The 18,429-nt window shown below is 43.9% G+C and overlaps 1 protein-coding gene across 2 annotated transcripts; it reads right to left on the bottom strand.

Moving 5' to 3' along the window:
* Positions 1–342: 342 nt before the first annotated feature.
* On the bottom strand, positions 343–9,351 carry dbf4b (DBF4 zinc finger B). Of its 2 annotated transcripts, none has more exons than XM_053639938.1 (12): positions 9,238–9,351; positions 6,688–6,841; positions 6,240–6,377; positions 6,050–6,100; positions 5,858–5,927; positions 5,545–5,609; positions 5,270–5,312; positions 5,095–5,140; positions 4,147–4,284; positions 3,766–3,892; positions 3,172–3,305; positions 343–3,082 (listed from the first exon to the last, which is right to left on the bottom strand). In XM_053639938.1, the coding sequence occupies exons 2-12, from the start codon at positions 6,829–6,831 to the stop codon at positions 1,795–1,797; spliced, it is 2,244 nt and encodes a 747-aa protein (XP_053495913.1). In that variant the 5' UTR covers positions 6,832–6,841; positions 9,238–9,351; the 3' UTR covers positions 343–1,794. The 2 variants fall into 2 exon arrangements, with proteins under 2 accessions (XP_053495913.1, XP_053495914.1); XM_053639939.1 differs by lacking the exon at positions 9,238–9,351 and adding an exon at positions 8,196–8,830.
* Positions 9,352–18,429: the final 9,078 nt, after the last annotated feature.

Raw genomic sequence — 18,429 nt, 5'->3', positions numbered from 1 at the left:
GCAAATTTAGGCCCGCCACACCAGGATACCTGCTGGATGAGAGTAGGGGTGGTCCTGATTCGCACATTTAATACTCAAAACTACTACATTTCAAAACTTTTGGCACCCCTGCTCTTCTAATCATAATTCCACTCCCCCCCCCCACCCCCACCGTGACCCTGAAATCAAAATCTGTTTCTGAGCTTGTGTACCTGTCCCCAAGTGTTAGAGAGACCAAATCATAGTACATCAACAAAAAAACAAGTTTTTGCAGATATTCTCATTTTCATTACATCGGCCCCAGTCAAAACTTCACCTTCATCTACAGAAGAGAAATGCCCCGCCCCCAGGGGCGTGTCTTGCTCTACAGCAGCAGCTGGAGACCATCAGAGGGTCTCCATGCGTCAGTGAAAGGCTCTTGTTAAACATTTAAACGCTCTGTATAACTAGTTCACTAAGGTACGGCAGGTTTGCGTGAAGGGGGACTTTAAGTGGAACTCTTAAAAGGTTCCATGTAGAACCGCATGTAGAGCGCTTCATTCCGAGGATGACTTCCTTCTGGGAAATGAACAAACAGTCAAAGCTTAAATCTAAATAAATAAATAATCAATTTCTTACTGTAATGTAGATGTGTGACCTCTGGTTGATCCGGTCGGTCGTTCGGTCTGTCTGTCTGTCTGTCTGTCTGTCTCTCTCTCTCTCTCTCTCTCACACACACACACACACACACACACACACACACACACACACACACACACACACACACACACACACACACCTCAAGCCAGCGGCTTAGTGAATGAGTCAAGCTACACACTCTTACTGAGCAAATTTTTTTTTTTTAATTCATAAAAGCAACCCAGGTTTAAGTTTTAGTGAACATCATAAAAGATTCCCAGACAAAAAGAAATAAAATAAAATAAAATTTCTAATTAAATGAATCAAAATAAACCTAAAGACATGATGTGGAAAGTTTAAAAAAGTAAAAACAGTGTTGAGACGCGTGACGAGTGGTCCTGCTCCTTCAGCGTGGTGGATTCAGCTTAAGAAAGAAAAGCTCAGAAAAGATTCGGCAGATGTTTATTTCACGCCTGCGGCCAAAGTGTTTGTGTAAATACTTTTGATTGACAGCAAAAAAAAACAACAAACAAACAAACAAAAAAAATAGCAGTAGTATTTTTAAAAGAGTGTGTGTAGAGCTTCATAAAAAAAAGTTCCTCAAAAATCCGGTGCGTTTACGCCGACGTATTCCCCGGTCACCGTTCCTCTCTGCCCTGTCCAGGAGTCCAGCACTGACTCCACTTCACTTTATCCACTACCGTATTAGCGGGAACACGTCCAGGTGCAGCACTTAAGCTAATTGCCTGACGCCCCCCTCCCCCCCCCGCAGCGGTACTTCATTAAATACGCGCTCTCCCGGGCGCTGCTCGTGAAAAGACGTTTTATGATGACCGAAAGGCAGAGAAGATGTGGAGAGCGTATTCCTGAACAGTCTACGCTAATGCTCAATAACGCCCGAGTTATGTGTGCTAGCTAGCATGATAAGGCTCTCAAGTATAAATGCTTTGAGGAGATCACGACACTTCACAGGCTAACACAACGTGAAGCAAACCTAAGCTATGACTCGACGGAGTGCGACGTAGCGCGCTGTACACCTACAGCCGTCAAGAACCTTCGGTGTGGTGGTTGTTTACAAAGCAGACCTTGAACCTAGCAAACATGTTTACGCCCCCAGGAGAGTCTAACGTGTCCTAAGGGCTGCTGCTCTGCAAATCCGTCAGCAGGATTTGGATCAATATTATTACTGCGCTCCATCTACACTCCCAGGCTCTGAATTATCCGCCTGTCCACGGTCTCCATCGGCCAGTAGATGGTATTCGGATCTCCCACTGCAACGGCGGGCTGCAACACGGAACACAGGTGCGACGCGTAGCTTCCGTCCTGCGTCCCGGCGCACGAACTTTGTAGAAGCAAACCCAAGTCCAGCTCACAGCGACCCCCTTTGGGCTGGAGGTGAACTGGCGGCGCGAACCGCGACAGGAGGCCGGAATCCCAATCCGATTCGGAAGAAGCGGGGGAAAACGTGTCCGGGACAAGCGCGGACTCGATGCGGGTGGACGAAAGCGACGGAGACGGTAGTGAAGCGCTGGAGGTCGTATTCGCAGAAGGAAAGGGAACACTAGGGGCGAGTTGAGGAGGGTCAAGGAACGGCAGCCGATTTTGGTAGACGTCGTCGTGGAAGAAAGGGTACAGCTGAGGAGGACCGAGTTCCGACGAGACGTCACGGGCGGCGGCGTCTGGATACGTTTCAGAGACCTGCTGATCGTCCTGGAAAGACCAGCGATCCTCTGGAGTTACCGTGGTGACGAGTGATGGTTTTTCTGCGGTTTCGAGCTTACGTGCAATAACGTCATTAGCCTCTGTGCGTCCGCCGATCACGTGTCTGTGTACGTCGTCGAATCTGACGTTGACACCACAGTTCTGAGTGGCTGGATCAGACCACAGGTTAGTCCGCCTCATCTTTGAGGCCTTTGGGCTGAGGGTAAAGGATCTGCTGCGCTTCCTGGGGTTCACGCCTTCTGAAAATGTTGCGGTCGATGGCAGGGAGCAGAAGGATGGAGAGCAAGAGGTGGGATCTACCAGGGGTTCCCGTTCCCTTTCAGTTACCCGTGCACATGCAGCTAGATCATGCACGGTATCGTCATCTTGATGCCGCTTGGGAGTTGACGAACCTCGTTGTTCGTTTAGTGATGTTTCTCGGACCGGTAAAGCTCTCGGGCATGTTTCCGCACGCTCCTCTAGAGCATTTGGTTCGTGAACGTCTGGAGAAGGAGGAGCGTGCTCGAGAGGTTTACTGTCTGAAATAAGAGCGTCCTGTGGGTGAGGACTGGGAATACAGGTTTCGTGGTTTGTAGTCGAATTTAGTTTGTTCGCTGAGGAAGTGTGAGGAGGGGCATCTACACGAGGTTCCTGAGGCTCCTGATGGAGAACCGGGGAGTCACGAACACGTTCTTGTCGGCTTTCCACGCTGCTTGCGGGTTCCGTTTCACTTTTACACCATCGCACCGTTTCAGACGGCGGCGCCACGGAGCCACTCGACAACCTGAGGAAAGAAAAAAAAACGGTTGAGATACCTTTACAGACAATCTTTACAGTACTGAGGGGTGGGAAGAGAAAAAAAGCTCGCCTCACCTCGTCGTTAGCACGTCGAGCTGCGGATCTTTACATCCCGAGAAAACAGCTTCCATGGCAACCACCAGCTGATCCACCACGGCGTAGTTATTCACGTCCTCCGCAAAGCGCCGATGAACATCCGACTGCAAGTGCTAGTCAAACAAACCCGCATGGAGGACACGGACTGAGTCACGCTCTACTGCACAAATTATTACATTTACATCATAAACTAAAGGTCAAAATTTTGATGGATTTTTATTACTTGAAAAAGAAATTGAGGGCGGGGCCAGGGTTAGAACCATCGTTAGTTTGTAATTGTGCCTAAATATTGAAAAACTTAAACTTCTGAGAGCCCTCCTTCACCATGTGACTGCAGAAAAAGAAGCACAAACAGCACTTCCTGCTCATCTCATTCCTGAAACCTCTTTTTCCCCCTTTGTTATGTCAAAGTTAAAGCCCCGCCTTTACCACTTGCATACGAGAACAGCAATAAAATACGAGATTAGGGTTAATCCGAAACAGCTTCACAGCGTTTACCTTCGTTACGCGTCAGCGTTTAACACTTCCTTTACGTTATTTACACGACCCGTGGGCGGTGTGACGAGCGCTCACCTCGTCCTGATGCTTGTACTTTATCTGGCAGCACTCGCAGAAGCCCGAGCTCCTCTTCTTGCGTGACATTTTAGGGGAAGGATTTGCCGAGGGCTTTTCCTGACTGTGGGTCCGTGCCTCACTTTTTCTGTGAGGAAAGAAAGAAAAATTACCGTGATGTACAATTAAGGAAATCAGAGGTACGGCTGGAACAGAGTCTTCCGACATCTTCAGGACAGAAGACTGCGGTTGTCCTATTAGCGTCGAGAGAGAGGGTCGGGGGAGGGAAGAATGTTTATAGCTGCGATGACGTAAGTGAGAACAGGAACTGACACGTTTTACAGACTTATACATAAGAAGAAGAATTTCAACGTCGTGCTTTATTTCTGCATAAATATTTACCCGGATTGATCTTTGCCGAGCTCGTCTGCTTTCGTCTTCCCAGGCTGCACTGGGGCAGGGCTTTCAAAAGGGCTGAATCTTCTTGTGTAGCTCAGCATGGGGAAATCCAGACGCTGGCCATGCAGCGGCCTGTACTTCCTGTGAGCAAAAGCATCGCATGTGCACTTACTCAAAAGACGCCGACTTTTCACACTGTAGACTCCTTCCGTAAACAATAAATAAATAAATAAACGCCTCCTTACAAAACATCGACGATTCTTTTTTTTTTTTTAAAATCGTCCCCGCGAACGAGCTGTTACTATAGAAACGGTAACGTATCAGAACGAGCGAACAATCTTTAAGATGTGAAAGTTTTATTTAATGGTTAACGTCAACTCGAATCCAGTGCGGTGTACACGTCTGAAACGAACGCGAACGCGCCTTCGTACACGATAGCACGTCGTTAGCTAATAACGGTGAAGAATAGCTTCCGTTAACACCGTGGCGTAGCAGGGGGTGAAACAGATACCCATTTACCCTAAAAGGCCTCATGTGGGGGGTTCGTCCTCACCGGAGCGCTCGTCTGACTTACCCAATGAAGCAAATGGAGCTTTAATGCTGTTCAATTAAGTGAAATGCGACCCTTGGGAGATGAGACCGGATAAAAACAAAAACAAAACCCAGAACGGCACACCTTTATTGTACACTGTAGAGACCATGATCGTGGCTTCCACAGTCCCAAAAAAGACCAAGAAATGAGACCAGAGGATTCGCCCACAGACGCACACACACCCGATATTAGCAACCCCTACAGTTCAATATACCTTTTGGTGAACGGGCATTCTCCTGAAGAGTTGCATCGCCACTATTTATACTGTAACTGCAGGCGCTGGTGTTTATTGTACGTGTGTCTGGTGTGTGTTTCTCTCTCTACAGGAGACGTGGTGTGTTAGTGGAGCGAGCGCTCACCTGCTCGAGTCCTCCACCTTTACAAAGTCCACCTTCAGGCTGCCAGCTGCATCATGGGTAATATTTATACACACACAGAAGAAATGTTTTAAACTGTACACTCACACCTACAGACAATAATGCTAATAATAATAATAATAATAATAATAATAATAATAACAGACGCCCTCAGTACCTTTGACGACACGTACACTCGAACATTCACTCGAATTCTTCTCCTTTATAACACACACAGTTATTAAACATTTTTAAACAAAGCAATATAGCATTAAAAACAACAAACTAAGACTCCATGAGGGAAAAGTAAACAAAGGCATAAATAAAAAACTTTTATATACACAAGGAAATATACATTTTACAAAATTAAGATTAAAGACAATTCTTAAAGAAAAACAGACATTTTATAAATAAATAAATAATTAAATGTGTGTGAGAGAGAGTGAGCAGTACCTCTCTCCTGCGGTGTGTGTGAGTGGAGCGGTGTGAGCTCAGCTCCTCTACAACTTTCATAAACTCTGAGTTATTAACTGAGTTAAAGAGAAACATCATACAGGGCACTGTGGGTGTGGGTGTGGGTGTGTGTGTGTGTGAGACTGTTTTATATCAGACGTTCAAACAGCTCCACCTACCGTCACTATAAACACACTGCAACGTTGATTTATATACAAGTATGCGCACGTGTGTGTGTGTGTGTGTATATATATATGTAAAATTTATAAATAGTATGTATATAATATATAAATTTGGTGTAATAAAAGGATACGGTCTACAGACACGATCTTCACCCCCCAGTAGCGAGCAGCACTGGATAACGCACCACCCTGACACTGCTCCTGAAACCATTACACACCACAACACACACCAGTATTTATTATTTACACGTTTAACACACACACACACACACACACACACACACTGGAGTAGTACTTAATGTCTAAAAGCAACGTTTGCGTACGTTATTGCGGATGGCTTTCTCCAACAAGGCTTTTCCTCGGCTTCCGCACACCTGCACACAGAAATGTGTCGAATTCAACTCATGAATCACTTGGCAGCATGTGATTCATCACGACTCGTTCTGAACAACCGATTCCTCATTTGATCCAAATGACTCGTCTCCTGTCTGTAACGAGTTAACCAACGCTCACCGGGGCTCTCGGGGTTCCCGGGCGCTGAGCCACATCGTGACCTTTGACCTTTCTCGACGAAGCCGTGATGTCAGTCAGGGCGTCCCTGTTTCCCGTGATGACGACGTTCACGTCCTTGTAGAGGAAACTCTCGACGTTCTGTACAAACAACAGAAAAAAAAGAAAAGTTGAAAATAAAAAGATCCTTGAGATACTGCGCCGGAGTGCGCACTCTGTCCCCTATCTAGGGGTCGAGGATATAAACCCATGTCGCTGTATTGGGGATGTGACGCAGACATAACCTACCAGATCATATTTTATCATGTCGTATCGCATCGTATTACATCATACTGTATAGTTTAAATCATATCATATCGTTATATTATGTAGTATCGTATCCCGTTTCTATACATTATATCATATATTGCCTCACATCGCAGCCCTGATTAGTACAGGAAGTGATGTTTACCCCTCCGAGGCGGATGATGAGCTTGGTGAGGACACCACACGAGTGACTCTTCACCTCATCCAGGTAAAAGGACTTCCCCTCCAGTGGGCGGGGCCCAGGCATGAGAGCACCTAGCGGCTCACGCACTGCTACCGCACGCTGCATTACACTTCACCTGCTCAGAGACACAATCATACACACACACACAGAGTTTTACAGTCAGTTATAGGTGTTGAGTTCTGCATTACAGTCTGAAACACTATCACGTGCTCCACAAACAAACAAACAAACAGACGGACGAGGACCTCATACAGAGACTGATTTGTATGAATAATCAGACAACCCCATAAAGTGATTCACAATGTTCTACAGACAGGGAGACATGACTCTGGCCTTGTACAGTCAGACAAACTGTTTAAAATAAAAAGTCTCAGAGCAGATTTACAGAAATACAGACGTACATTCCAATCCCAGAGGTGACAGCGGTGAGAGAGAAAAATAACTTCCCCGAGACGGCATGAGCAGCAGCTCCTGGGTACAAATCTACTCTAGACGTCTGCTAAACATCGTACAGTCCGACTCGGAAACTTTAGGAACTCCTGATCTAAAGCGAGGGAGAGATCTGAGTACTATTCAGACGGGATTAGTTTTCCATCACAGACACGACGAATTTGGATTCAAATCCCAGAGATACCACAGGAATAATTACACTACACACCTCCACATGGGAAACCAATCCCGACAAAACAGAGTTTCGCACGTCTGGAAAACTAATCCCGATTAAACTAATACCTCTTACTCCTTTTCAGGGTCACGGGGGGAACCTGGAGCCTATCCCAGGGAGCATGGGGCACGAGGCGGGGTACACCCTGGACAGGGTGCCAGTCCATCGCAGGGCACAATCACACACACACTCACACTCACACACACATTCATACACTACGGACACTTTAGACACGCCAATCAGCCTACCATGCATGTGTTTGGACTGGGGGAGGAAACCGGAGTACCCGGAGGAAACCCCCGCAGCACGGGGAGAACATGCAAACTCCACACACACACACACACACACACACACACACACACACACACACAGGTTTACACAATTAAACATCTTGCACAGTGACACTACTTGTACTGTTCTCTGCTTGATAGATCACTTTGCTTGTATTTTCTCATTTGTAAGTCGCTTTGGATAAAATCGACTGTTAAATGAATAAATATAAATGTAAATAATAATCATATTACATTCTGATAAACAGCTGTTCTATCTAAAGTGCACGTGCAGTATAAACACTTCCCATGCATGCGGAGAAAAATCACATGAACAGAAAACAGTGCATTAAACTTTCAGGAGTTAACCGATAGCACACAATGCATTCTTAAACACGGTTAATAACTCTTACTTATCATTATTATTGTTAGCTGTTTGTTATGGTACCTCTGCTGTGTAGCCGCTAGCTCTCTTAGCTAAAACGCCGCTTATTTTGCGACGCAAATGTAAAGAATATCATCAAACTCGCTCTCACCTTTTACAAGAACGCTGTAATTACAGGAGGAGACGGAAATAACAGAAAATAAATCGCGGTTTAAACCATTTAACGCTAAACCAGTTAAAGCGTTTAACTTCCTGAACAAAGCTCTATAAACATACAAGCTTTTCAAAATCCCCTCCGAAATGTCCTCCGCGGTTCAATCCCAAAATCACACATCTAGTGCACTAGGTAGGGTGCGGAAACCGTTACTGCAGACTTCATGTAGCGCGTGAAGATAGCGAAGAGAGATTGATTTGGGATTGAGCCTCGACAAGGTGCAGTGTAGCGTAATGTAGTAGTGGGTCAGTGTGGCGCGCCCCCTGGCGGAACGGAGCATGCGCACTCGCTGAGTAACACTGAGGGGCGAATACTGTAACCGTACAAGCTAACTGTCCTGTATAGAATAAATCGGATAAAACATTTAATTAATTGTTCAGTAAATGTTTTAACCCTTAACATTTCTTACACGTTTTCATTACTGCCTTTTTTGCTCTTAAACGAGTAACAGGGTTGAGTTTTTAAGCACAGTATTGAGCAAATACACGCATGTTGTTAACTAGCTTCCATGCTAATGAGAGGACGTTCTGATAATTCAATAAAAAGATTATTTAGTATTTTGTTCTTTCAAAGTGACCTCGTCAGTCACTATTACACTATCAATCATAAATGTAGAAAAACAAAAACAACACGAGTAAACAACTTCTTTTCTTCGTCACATGATCTTCAGAAAATTCAGACGGCGCTACCTCCTGTCATGACGTACGGAACGTTCCAGATATTTCAGAGATATATTTGAGCATCGCGCTATACGTGATGTAGATGTGGATTGAATGTTTTATCTGAAACATGCACGGAGGTTGCTGTTAAGGAAACTTCACCCGAGTTACTTGTCCAGTGATTGGTCCGTTCACCTAATGTGTGCACCTGTTCTCTAATCTCTTAGATGAGATCGGTCCGAAACCACGGCGTTTGATTAGTGACAACCGTGTTCAGACCTAGCCCCGCCCACAAATCATGAGAACTAACGTTAACTTACTTTTAGCTAAAAAAGTGTGCCGGTCGCCTCGACGGTGCTGTGTCGCCTCGGTCAATCAGCCACCGGCTCCCTGCTCCACCAAATTAATATTCATGATCCTGCTGTCAACTGAAACGTCACGTCAGGGGAAATTTTTTTTAACAAACTTACAAGCAGTAAATATAAAGTATTTTATTGCTCCGGACTGAACTAGGAACTTTCTGACAAAGAATGCGTGTTTCAAACCTAATGAGGAGAAAATAAAACATTACAAGAAATTACAGGTGCGTAATAGCAGCACAAACAAATGAGAAGAAGAAAACAAGACCAACAGCAACTCAGCTTTAACAGAAAGAATCAATAACAAGAAGTCCTCGTGCTAGCAGCGTGTGGATGCTGTGTGTGCGCACGCTGCTGCTCTTCTCCTGAGACAGCAAAAGAAAACAAAAACAACATAAACGTTCTCTGCATGTTTCTTTCACCGGCTATGTTTACGAGGCCTGCGGATACAGGTTTACCGCCGTTACCCACAATCCTCTGTACAGGTCTCAGTCTCAGTGATACGAATTCGGCTTTGGTGTTGGGGCGTTTGGATCTCCTCCGTCTGTGTCTCAGATCCAAATAGACGGCTTCCCTTCGTCCGACTTGCTGTTGCTGCGGCGGCTGCCTCCTCGAGCCCCTCTGCTTCTGTTTCGCTTGTTTCGTTCACGTTCACGTTGTTTCCTCAGGTCATGCTGTTGCTTTGCCTTTCTGTTCTTTTCCTCTGGTTTCTGGACCTGGACGAAGTCGTCTTCTGTGCTTCCGTACTGTTGCTGATGCTCCCTGGGTGACTCCTCCTCCTCCTTTTGTTTAAATGGCGCCATTTCCGCCTTCTCAGCGATGTCGTAGTCCGGCGGCGCCGAAGGAGACGACCGGGACGGCGCGTACCCGCCGTATCCTCCGTGTCCATTATCCTCGCATGCAGCGAGGTCGTCGTCTGGGCCGTCATGCCGCTTTCTGGCCAGCAGGAGGTTGAACATGGTGCCCAGTCCAAGATAGTGCATCTCCCAGACGTTGAGCAGCAAGCAGAATATAGTCACCGCGTACATGATGATCAAAAAGATCGTCTTCTCGGACGGACGTGAGATAAAACAATCCACGACGTGAGGGCACGGTTTGCTCGAGCACATGTAATGACCCGGGACGGCGAAACCATAAAGTGCGTACTGACTGATCAAGAAGCATATTTCTAAAGCGGACCGAACGACCAGCTGGATGACGTAAACCCTCATTAGTCCGTCTTGCTGGATTCGCTGCCGGCCGTCTTGTCGCGCTTTCGTACCACTTCCCGTCGCATCCGAAGGTGTACTGTCGTTCTGGATTTCCGTTTCGACGGTCACGTCGTAAAGCATCGGATCTTCCTCCTGGTCCTCTTCGGCATCCTCCAGACCTCGGTTCTGACGTCTGTCCAGGTCAAACTTTCTGCTCTTGGAAGATTTCCTAACCACGCCCTCTTTGCCTTCCTCCAACTGTGCGATCTTGTTGACGGCATAGCCGAGGTACATCACAGAGGGCGTGGACACCAGAATTATATGGAATACCCAGAAGCGGACGTGCGAGAGCGGCGCGAAGGTATCATAGCACATGTTCTCGCAGCCCGGCTGTTTTGTGTTGCAGGCAAACTTGCTCTGCTCATCATAGTAGATGGACTCGCCGCCCACGGCAGTGAGAACGATCCGGAACACCACGAGGACCGTGAGCCACATTTTCCCCACGAATGTCGAGTGGTTGTGAATTTCCTCTAAGAGGCGGGTTAAGAAGCTCCAGCTCATGGTGACTCAGAACCCGTGACTTGGCCACACTGCACAAAGAGAAAGAAACAAAAACAGACAGAAAGAACACAAACTGTCACATGGGTGATGTTTACTGTTTACGTGGTTTAACTGATATAAAACTAGCAGTGACTCACAAATCCTCATTAGTTTTATACAGACAAAAATACTGTCTGTGTGTCTATCTCTCTGTCTGTGTGTCCATCTCTCTCGGTCTGTGTGTCCATCTCTGTCTGCATGTCTATCTCTCTGTCTGTGTGTGTGTCTATCTCTCTGTCTGTGTGTCTATCTCTCTGCGTGTCTCTCTCTTCTCACACAGGTCATTGTCTGTATTTCTGTCTGTCTCTCGCTGTCTGTTAAGATGAACGTATGTAGAACAGAACAGTGATTTTTAGTAACATAAGAATTTTGTAAGACAACAACAGCAACAACATGAAGGAATCAAAAGTGAATACAGAAGTTGACCAAAGGATCGTGTTAAAGTGAATAAATTAGTTTAGTCTGGGGGAATGAGCATGCGATGGACTAGCACCCTGTCCACCCTGTACTCTCGGGTCTCCCAGCCAGCTCCATCAAATCCCTTCAGATGATTCAGAATGCAGCAGCACACCTCGTCTTCAACCAGCCCAAGAGAACCCATGTCACACCCCTCTTCATCTCCCTCCACTGACTTCCCGTAGCTGCCCGCATCAAATTCAAGGCCTTGATACTCACCTACAAGACCTTGTCTGGAACAGCGCCCCTTACCTCAACTCTCTCCTGAAGGCTTACGTTCCCTCACGCAATCTGTGATCAGTTGATGACCGACGCTTAGTAGTTCCTACTCAGTGTGTCTCAAGATCCCTTTCCAGAACCTTCACACTAACTGTTCCTCAGTGGTGGAATGAACTTCCAACCTCAATCCGGACCGCAGAATCTCTCCATCTTCAAAAAACAGCTAAAGACCCACCTCTTCCGTCAACACCTAACCAACCCCTAAAATAATGATTATTTTTAAATTATACCTTACACCTCTACTCTGTGCACATTGCTTCTTCTGGAACTCAATTAAACATCTTGGACAGTAACTCTACTTGTATTGTTCTCTGCTTGATAGATCACTTTGCTTGTATTTTCTCATTTGTAAGTCGCTTTGGATAAAATCGTCTGTTAAATGAATAACTATAAATGTAATTCACTTATCTAGTACCTAATTCACTTATCTAGTTTGCTTTTCTAGTACCTAGTTCTAGTACCTGGTATCTAGTTCTAGTACCTGGTTCACTTATCTAGTATCTAGTTGTAGTATCTAGTCTGCTTTTCTAGTATCTAGTTCACTTTTCTAGTACCTGGTTCATTTTTCTAGTGTCTGGTTCACTTCTCTAGTACCTGGTTCACTTATCTAGTACCTGGTCCACTTATCTAGTACCTAGTTTGCTTATCTAGAACCTAGTTCACTTATCTAGTACCTAGATCACTTATCTAGTATTTACAAATCTACATTTGTGATGTGTAGATTTATATACATCTCTGACCACCATCCTGTGTCCATCCTTGAACAATCTCTGTGGCACGCACCATGGTTCTTCAGAAAGATCCTGAACTCTTCCACAAGGTTTCACGCTGAAACGCTAGTGAGCCGAACCTGGTACCTCTTAGCTGATCCAGATCCAAAATTTCCTTCTCGTCTGCCAGCAAACTCTAATGAGCCGTTCAGTTATACCGACTAATTTCATTAGGCTGCAGATTGAATCCCAAAATCCCACCGCAAAGTATTCTGACAAATATAATGTTCAATGTTAATAAAAAAAAATAGATAAAAGATTTATTAGCAACAGCATCAAATCAGAGTCATAACCAGGGCCTGATGTGTGTCGTGCTCCGTTAGAGTTTGTTGTTTAAGCTGAGATCGGCGTTTCTAACTGCCTGTGGGGGCAACAACCTTCGTATGAAGTCACTGATAAGACAGCAAGGATGATGTGAGTCAGGACTCCTCAACAACTCAGATATGAATCACTTATCCAACAGCGTCCTAGCTCAGTCCTCAAAGGGTGTGTAAATAGAAAAACGTGTTCACGCACACACACGCACACACACACACACACACACACACACACGCACGCACACACACACACATAATACTGTCATACGATAAACTTTCCCTTTTGTCTCTTTTCCTTTCTCAAATTAAAACTGTCTTCAACAATAAGAAATGCACACACACACACACACACACACACACACACACACACACTACATCCCAGAGCAAGGTTGTAAACAGTATCCTCACTTCCTCACTTCCTCTAGAATAAGAAGTACACAGTGTTAGTTACTGAGGTGTTTATACAGCATGATACCACTGATGACTCTTACTGATGGAGACGGGGTATAAAGACGGAATTTTCCATCAGTCTGACGGAGCGGCATACCTCACACAAACTCCGCCCATTTTCACGTGGATTTATTCTCATTTAATCTCAGCTGGAAAAGTGAATAGCGTGTGTGAACATGCACGGCTAAAACACGCCGAGAAAATGAACCGTGTTTACCGATAACGAACCAATCAGAAGTGACGATCTGTGTAATTAAAACGAGCGTATCTCTGAAACTAATTATTGCCGGATTTTATTCTAGATATATCGTCGCGTTGTTTAACACTGAAAACGCATGGAATCATTTCTGCTATCTTCCACATGAATCTGATTAAATATTCATATATTTATTGTGATCTAAATGATTAGAGGTGTGGTTTGGGACACAGTCGTATTTTCTCATTATACACCATTTTGGATGTGACGGAGTGACAGGTTTGCAAAAGAACGACAAAACAATGTCATTTATGTATTTCTCCACATTCTAATGGAAATAAATAAAAAAACTCCTCGTCCACTTACTAACAGAAATAATATCATATAACAAATATATATGAAATATACACTTGACAGATTTTGGAAATTTGAAAACATAAAGTCAAAACTAAATAAAAATAAAAACTAATGAAAAATGCAAAACTATAATAACCTTGGTGCGCATTACAGTTTACTCAGCCTTCCTCACCTTACTCTGGTGTTTTTAGTGTTTTAGGATTAAGGACGTTGGAAAAGAGTGCAGAGGAATACCGGCTCTGTCCAAACTGGACATTTTCTCAGAGGGAGTTGAAGAAAAAGAAAATGATTAAAGCTTTACCTTTTGAGGAGGTCTCGTCTCGGTTCGTCTCGTCTTGTCTCCTCTCGTCTCGGTTCGTCTCGCCTCTCGCTAAATCAATCAGCTGGTCACTTGGCTGCAGTCTTCAACACAGATTGTGGACACTGCAGTTATCACTGAACAATAAGTGAAATTGTAGAATTCAGAATTCAGAATTCAACACATCTCAGCACTCTGCACACTCAGAATTCTGTAGAATTCAGAATTTAGAATTCATTTCAATATTCTGTACACTTTGTAATGATCGGCTATGATGATGTCATGTGGGGTCAGGGGGCATGGTCGCCACCCTGCTCTCTCTCTCCGTGATCTCCACATTGTGTGCTGACACGCGGTCTCATGTAAGGTACCATTTTTGGGATGTTTCACTCGGTTAATCCTCTCTAATGACTGACCTGTAACCCTGCGTAAACCTATGGTATCCTTCGTGTAATAAATGGAGAACAGCACTTTCACTCTGTGTCCGGCTGAGTTATTAACTTTCCTGAGAAACCCGTGAGGATCTAGCCGGATCCTTACAATTGGCGCCCGAACTGTGAATGAACATACTTGGAAAGAAAAGTTTGGACACCAGAGAGAGTGAGTGAACTTTAAATGTGGCTTTCAATTCAATTCAATTCAATTTTATTTGTATAGCGCTTTTTACAATAGACATTGTCTCAAAGCAGCTTTACAGAAATATCAACATGGTATACAGATATTAAAGGTGCGAATTTATCCCAACTGAGCAAGCCACTGAGTGGCGACGGTGGCAAGGAAAAACTCCCTAAGATGTTTTAAGAGGAAGAAACCTTGAGAGGAACCCGACTCAGAAGGGAACCCATCCTCATCTGGGTAACAACAGATAGTGTGAAAAAGTTCATTATGGATTTATATGAAGTCTGTATGGCCTTAGGAGCAGCCGTAGTCCCAGCAGTCTGGAATTAGAGAAGATTTGAGCTCCATCCAGAGGCAGAAAGGATCTGGATCTCTAGTATCTCCATAAATTCATGTGGGGCTCGGCGAAAGGAGAGAGGGAGAAAAAAGATAATTATGACTGCGAAGTAGTAGAACAGAATCTAGTCAGGGTAGGCTTGAGTAAACAAATACGTTTTAAGCCTAGACTTAAACACTGAGACTGTGTCTGAGTCCCGAACACTAATAGGAAGACTGTTCCATAACTGTGGGGCTCTATAAGAGAAAGCTCTTCCCCTTGCTGTAGCCTTCACTATTCGAGGTACCGTCAAATAGCCTGCATCTTTTGATCTAAGTAGGCGTGGCGAATTATATAAAACCAAAAGGTCGCTTAGATATTGTGGCGCGAGACCATTTAGTGCTTTATAGGTTAATAAAAGTATTTTATAGTTAATGCGAGATTTTACTGGGAGCCAATGCAGTATTGATAATATCAGTGTGATATGGTCGTACCTTCTAGTTCTAGTTAGGACTCTAGCAGCTGCATTCTGGACTAACTGGAGCTTATTTATATTCCTACTGGAACATCCAGACAGTAAGGCATTACAGTAATCTAATCTAGAGGTGACGAATGCATGAACTAGTATTTCCGCATCATGTAGTGACAATATGTTTCTTATTTTAGAAATATTTCTGAGATGAAAGAAGGCTATCCTAGTAATATTATCTACATGAGCATCAAATGATAGGCTGGAGTCAGTAATCACTCCAAGGTCTTTAACTGCTGCACATGATGAAACAGAAAGTCCATCCAGAGTTACTGTGAGATCAGAAAGATTACTTCTAGCTACACGTGGTCCTAATACAAGTTCTTCTGTCTTATCAGAATTACGTAGAAGGAAGTTAGTTAACATCCAATGTCTAATGTCCTTTACACAATCCTCAGCTTTACTAAGCTTCTGTCTGTCCTCTGGCTTCGCTGAAACATACAACTGTGTATCATCAGCATAACAGTGGAAGCTAATTCCATGTTTACGAATAATTTGACCTAGGGGTAGCATATATAAAGTAAAGAGCAGTGGGCCTAAAACAGAACCCTGTGGAACTCCAAAAGTAACCTCAGTACGCATGGAGAATTCACCATTTACATCTACGAACTGATAACGATCGGTCAGATAAGACCTGAGCCAGGAGAGGACTGTTCCCTTAATACCAACAACATTTTCTAATCTATCAAGGAGAATAGTGTGATCTATAGTATCAAAAGCTGCACTAAGGTCGAGTAACACAAGCAGAGAGACACAACCCTGATCGTAGGTCAGTAGAAGGTCATTTACTACTTTAACTAATGCTGTCTCTGTGCTATGATGAGGTCTAAACCCTGACTGATACATTTCATGAATGTTATTCCTATCTAAGTACGAGCATAACTGCTTTGCTACAACCTTTTCTAAAATCTTAGAGATGAAGGGGAGATTTGATATTGGTCTATAGCTGGACAATTGAGACGGGTCAAGATCAGGTTTTTTAATCAAGGGTTTAATAACTGCTAATTTAAGTGATTTAGGTACATAGCCAGTGCTTAGGGAAGAACTGATTATATTTAAAAGTGGTTCAATTACTCCTGGACAAATCTGTTTAAACAAACATGTAGGTACGGGATCTAGTATGCAAGTTGATGAATTGGCTGAAGAGATTAATGTAGCTAGTTCGGTCTCTCTAAGCGAAGCAAAATACTCTAAACATTGATCTGATATTGCTACATTGTCATGTAATGGGTTTGTTACAGTACTGTCCGGTTTAAATTTAATGGCCTGTATTTCACGTCTAATATTTTCAACCTTATCGATGAAAAATTTCATGAAATCTTCACTGCTATGTAATGATTGAGTGTTTCTCTCTGTAGTGGTTTTATTCCTAGTTAATTTTGCTACTGTGTTGAAAAGGAATCTAGAATTGTTTTTGTTGTCTCCTATTAAGGTGGAGAAATAGATTTTTCTAGCATCGCCAAGAGATTTCCTATATTTCAGTAGGCTCTCCTTCCATGCTGTTTGAAATATCACCAGTTTGGTTTGACGCCATTTACGTTCTAATTGTCGAGTTGTCTGTTTTAAGGTTCGCGTTTGATCGTTATACCAGGGTGCTAATTTTTTTTCTCTAATTATTTTCCTTTTGAGTGGAGCCACTCTATCTAGCGTGTAGCGGAGTGTTGACTCCAAGCTTTCAGTCGCCTGATCGAGTTCTATGTGATCTGACGGTGATCCAAATCTAATTGATGTTTCTGCAAGGTTATTTATGAAGCTCGGTGCAGTACTCGATGCTGATAAGGCAAGTGAACTGTAAGTGAAGTTTCATTCATACTGGACTTTTAGTTAGCTGCCGAGCATGCTGGTGGGATAAACTAGCAACCACCGAAGTCTCACTACTGCGTTGGAGGAGAAAGCCCACCATGGGATAATTTTCATTTTTTTTGCCACTATAGGTTTTCTAAGTGTTGCCGTCTACGTTTTTCGAAGGGAATTTCCCTCACTGTTTTTCTGCATGTTTCCGAGTTCTTACTTTAAAAAAAGAGATCTTTTTGTGACTTTTGTTTGTGTGACTTTGCTGTGAGAGATTGTGTGCAGCGGCATCATCAGAGAGCCATCCATGCAAGGCAGGACTTTGGAAAAGGAAAGGCACGTTTCTGATTTGACACACCTCGGTGAGCTCCGCCTACTTCTGGCCTGCATAGTGGAGGCGAGGACAAGGCAGGACTTTTGTGTCTGGATTCTATGGACAAACGAGCTAAGCAGCACTTCGTGAGCAGAGAAAAACGCACCGTGTGTTTAATACGCATGTGTTCAGTTGATTAAAAAAAAGAAAAGTAAACACCCATTCATTTAAACTGTTACTGTTGGATTTAACATTATCTGTTGCTATTGGGAGTACATGCAGTGACTGGGTATTTTGGGATACATGTATATATACATGCACACATTTTTTCTTCTATATATGTGTCTTAGGATCATCACTGCTGTCCGTTGAGATACATTCTCTTACTGATGTTAATATAACTAATGTTAAGCATTTTTTTTCTCTTCTCATTTAATTATTGATAGGGTGTTCTGCAAGAGTATAACCACATTTCACCCTAGATTCTTACTCAACTCTTGCAATGGCTAAGCGTTTTGACATATTCACATATGGGGGTGGTAATGATGAAGGTAGTTTGGATTCGCCTGAAATTTTGGATGGTGGGTCTTTTATAGTTCAGCGTTCTTGCTGCTCAGGTAGATAAGTTGCAATGACAGGTAGACATGCTGACATAGGCATTTAGTATGTCTGT

This window comes from Ictalurus furcatus, chromosome 13 (genome assembly GCF_023375685.1).
Source record: "Ictalurus furcatus strain D&B chromosome 13, Billie_1.0, whole genome shotgun sequence".
Classification (NCBI taxonomy): domain Eukaryota; kingdom Metazoa; phylum Chordata; class Actinopteri; order Siluriformes; family Ictaluridae; genus Ictalurus; species Ictalurus furcatus.
Note: the sequence above shows the minus strand (reverse complement) of the source record. Positions and strands in the feature narration are given on the sequence as shown.

Bases quoted from the DNA above. Each gene is read 5' to 3' on its own strand.
- dbf4b (XM_053639938.1), bottom strand. From the start codon at position 6,831: ATGCAGCGTGCGGTAGCAGTGCGTGAGCCGCTAGGTGCTCTCATGCCT. The intron at 6,101-6,239 runs GTGAGCGTTGGT...TTCTGTGTGCAG, and splicing joins CGGGAACCCCGAGAGCCCCG to GTGTGCGGAAGCCGAGGAAA. The intron at 5,313-5,544 runs GTACTGCTCACT...TGTGTTATAAAG, and splicing joins ACACACACCGCAGGAGAGAG to GAGAAGAATTCGAGTGAATG.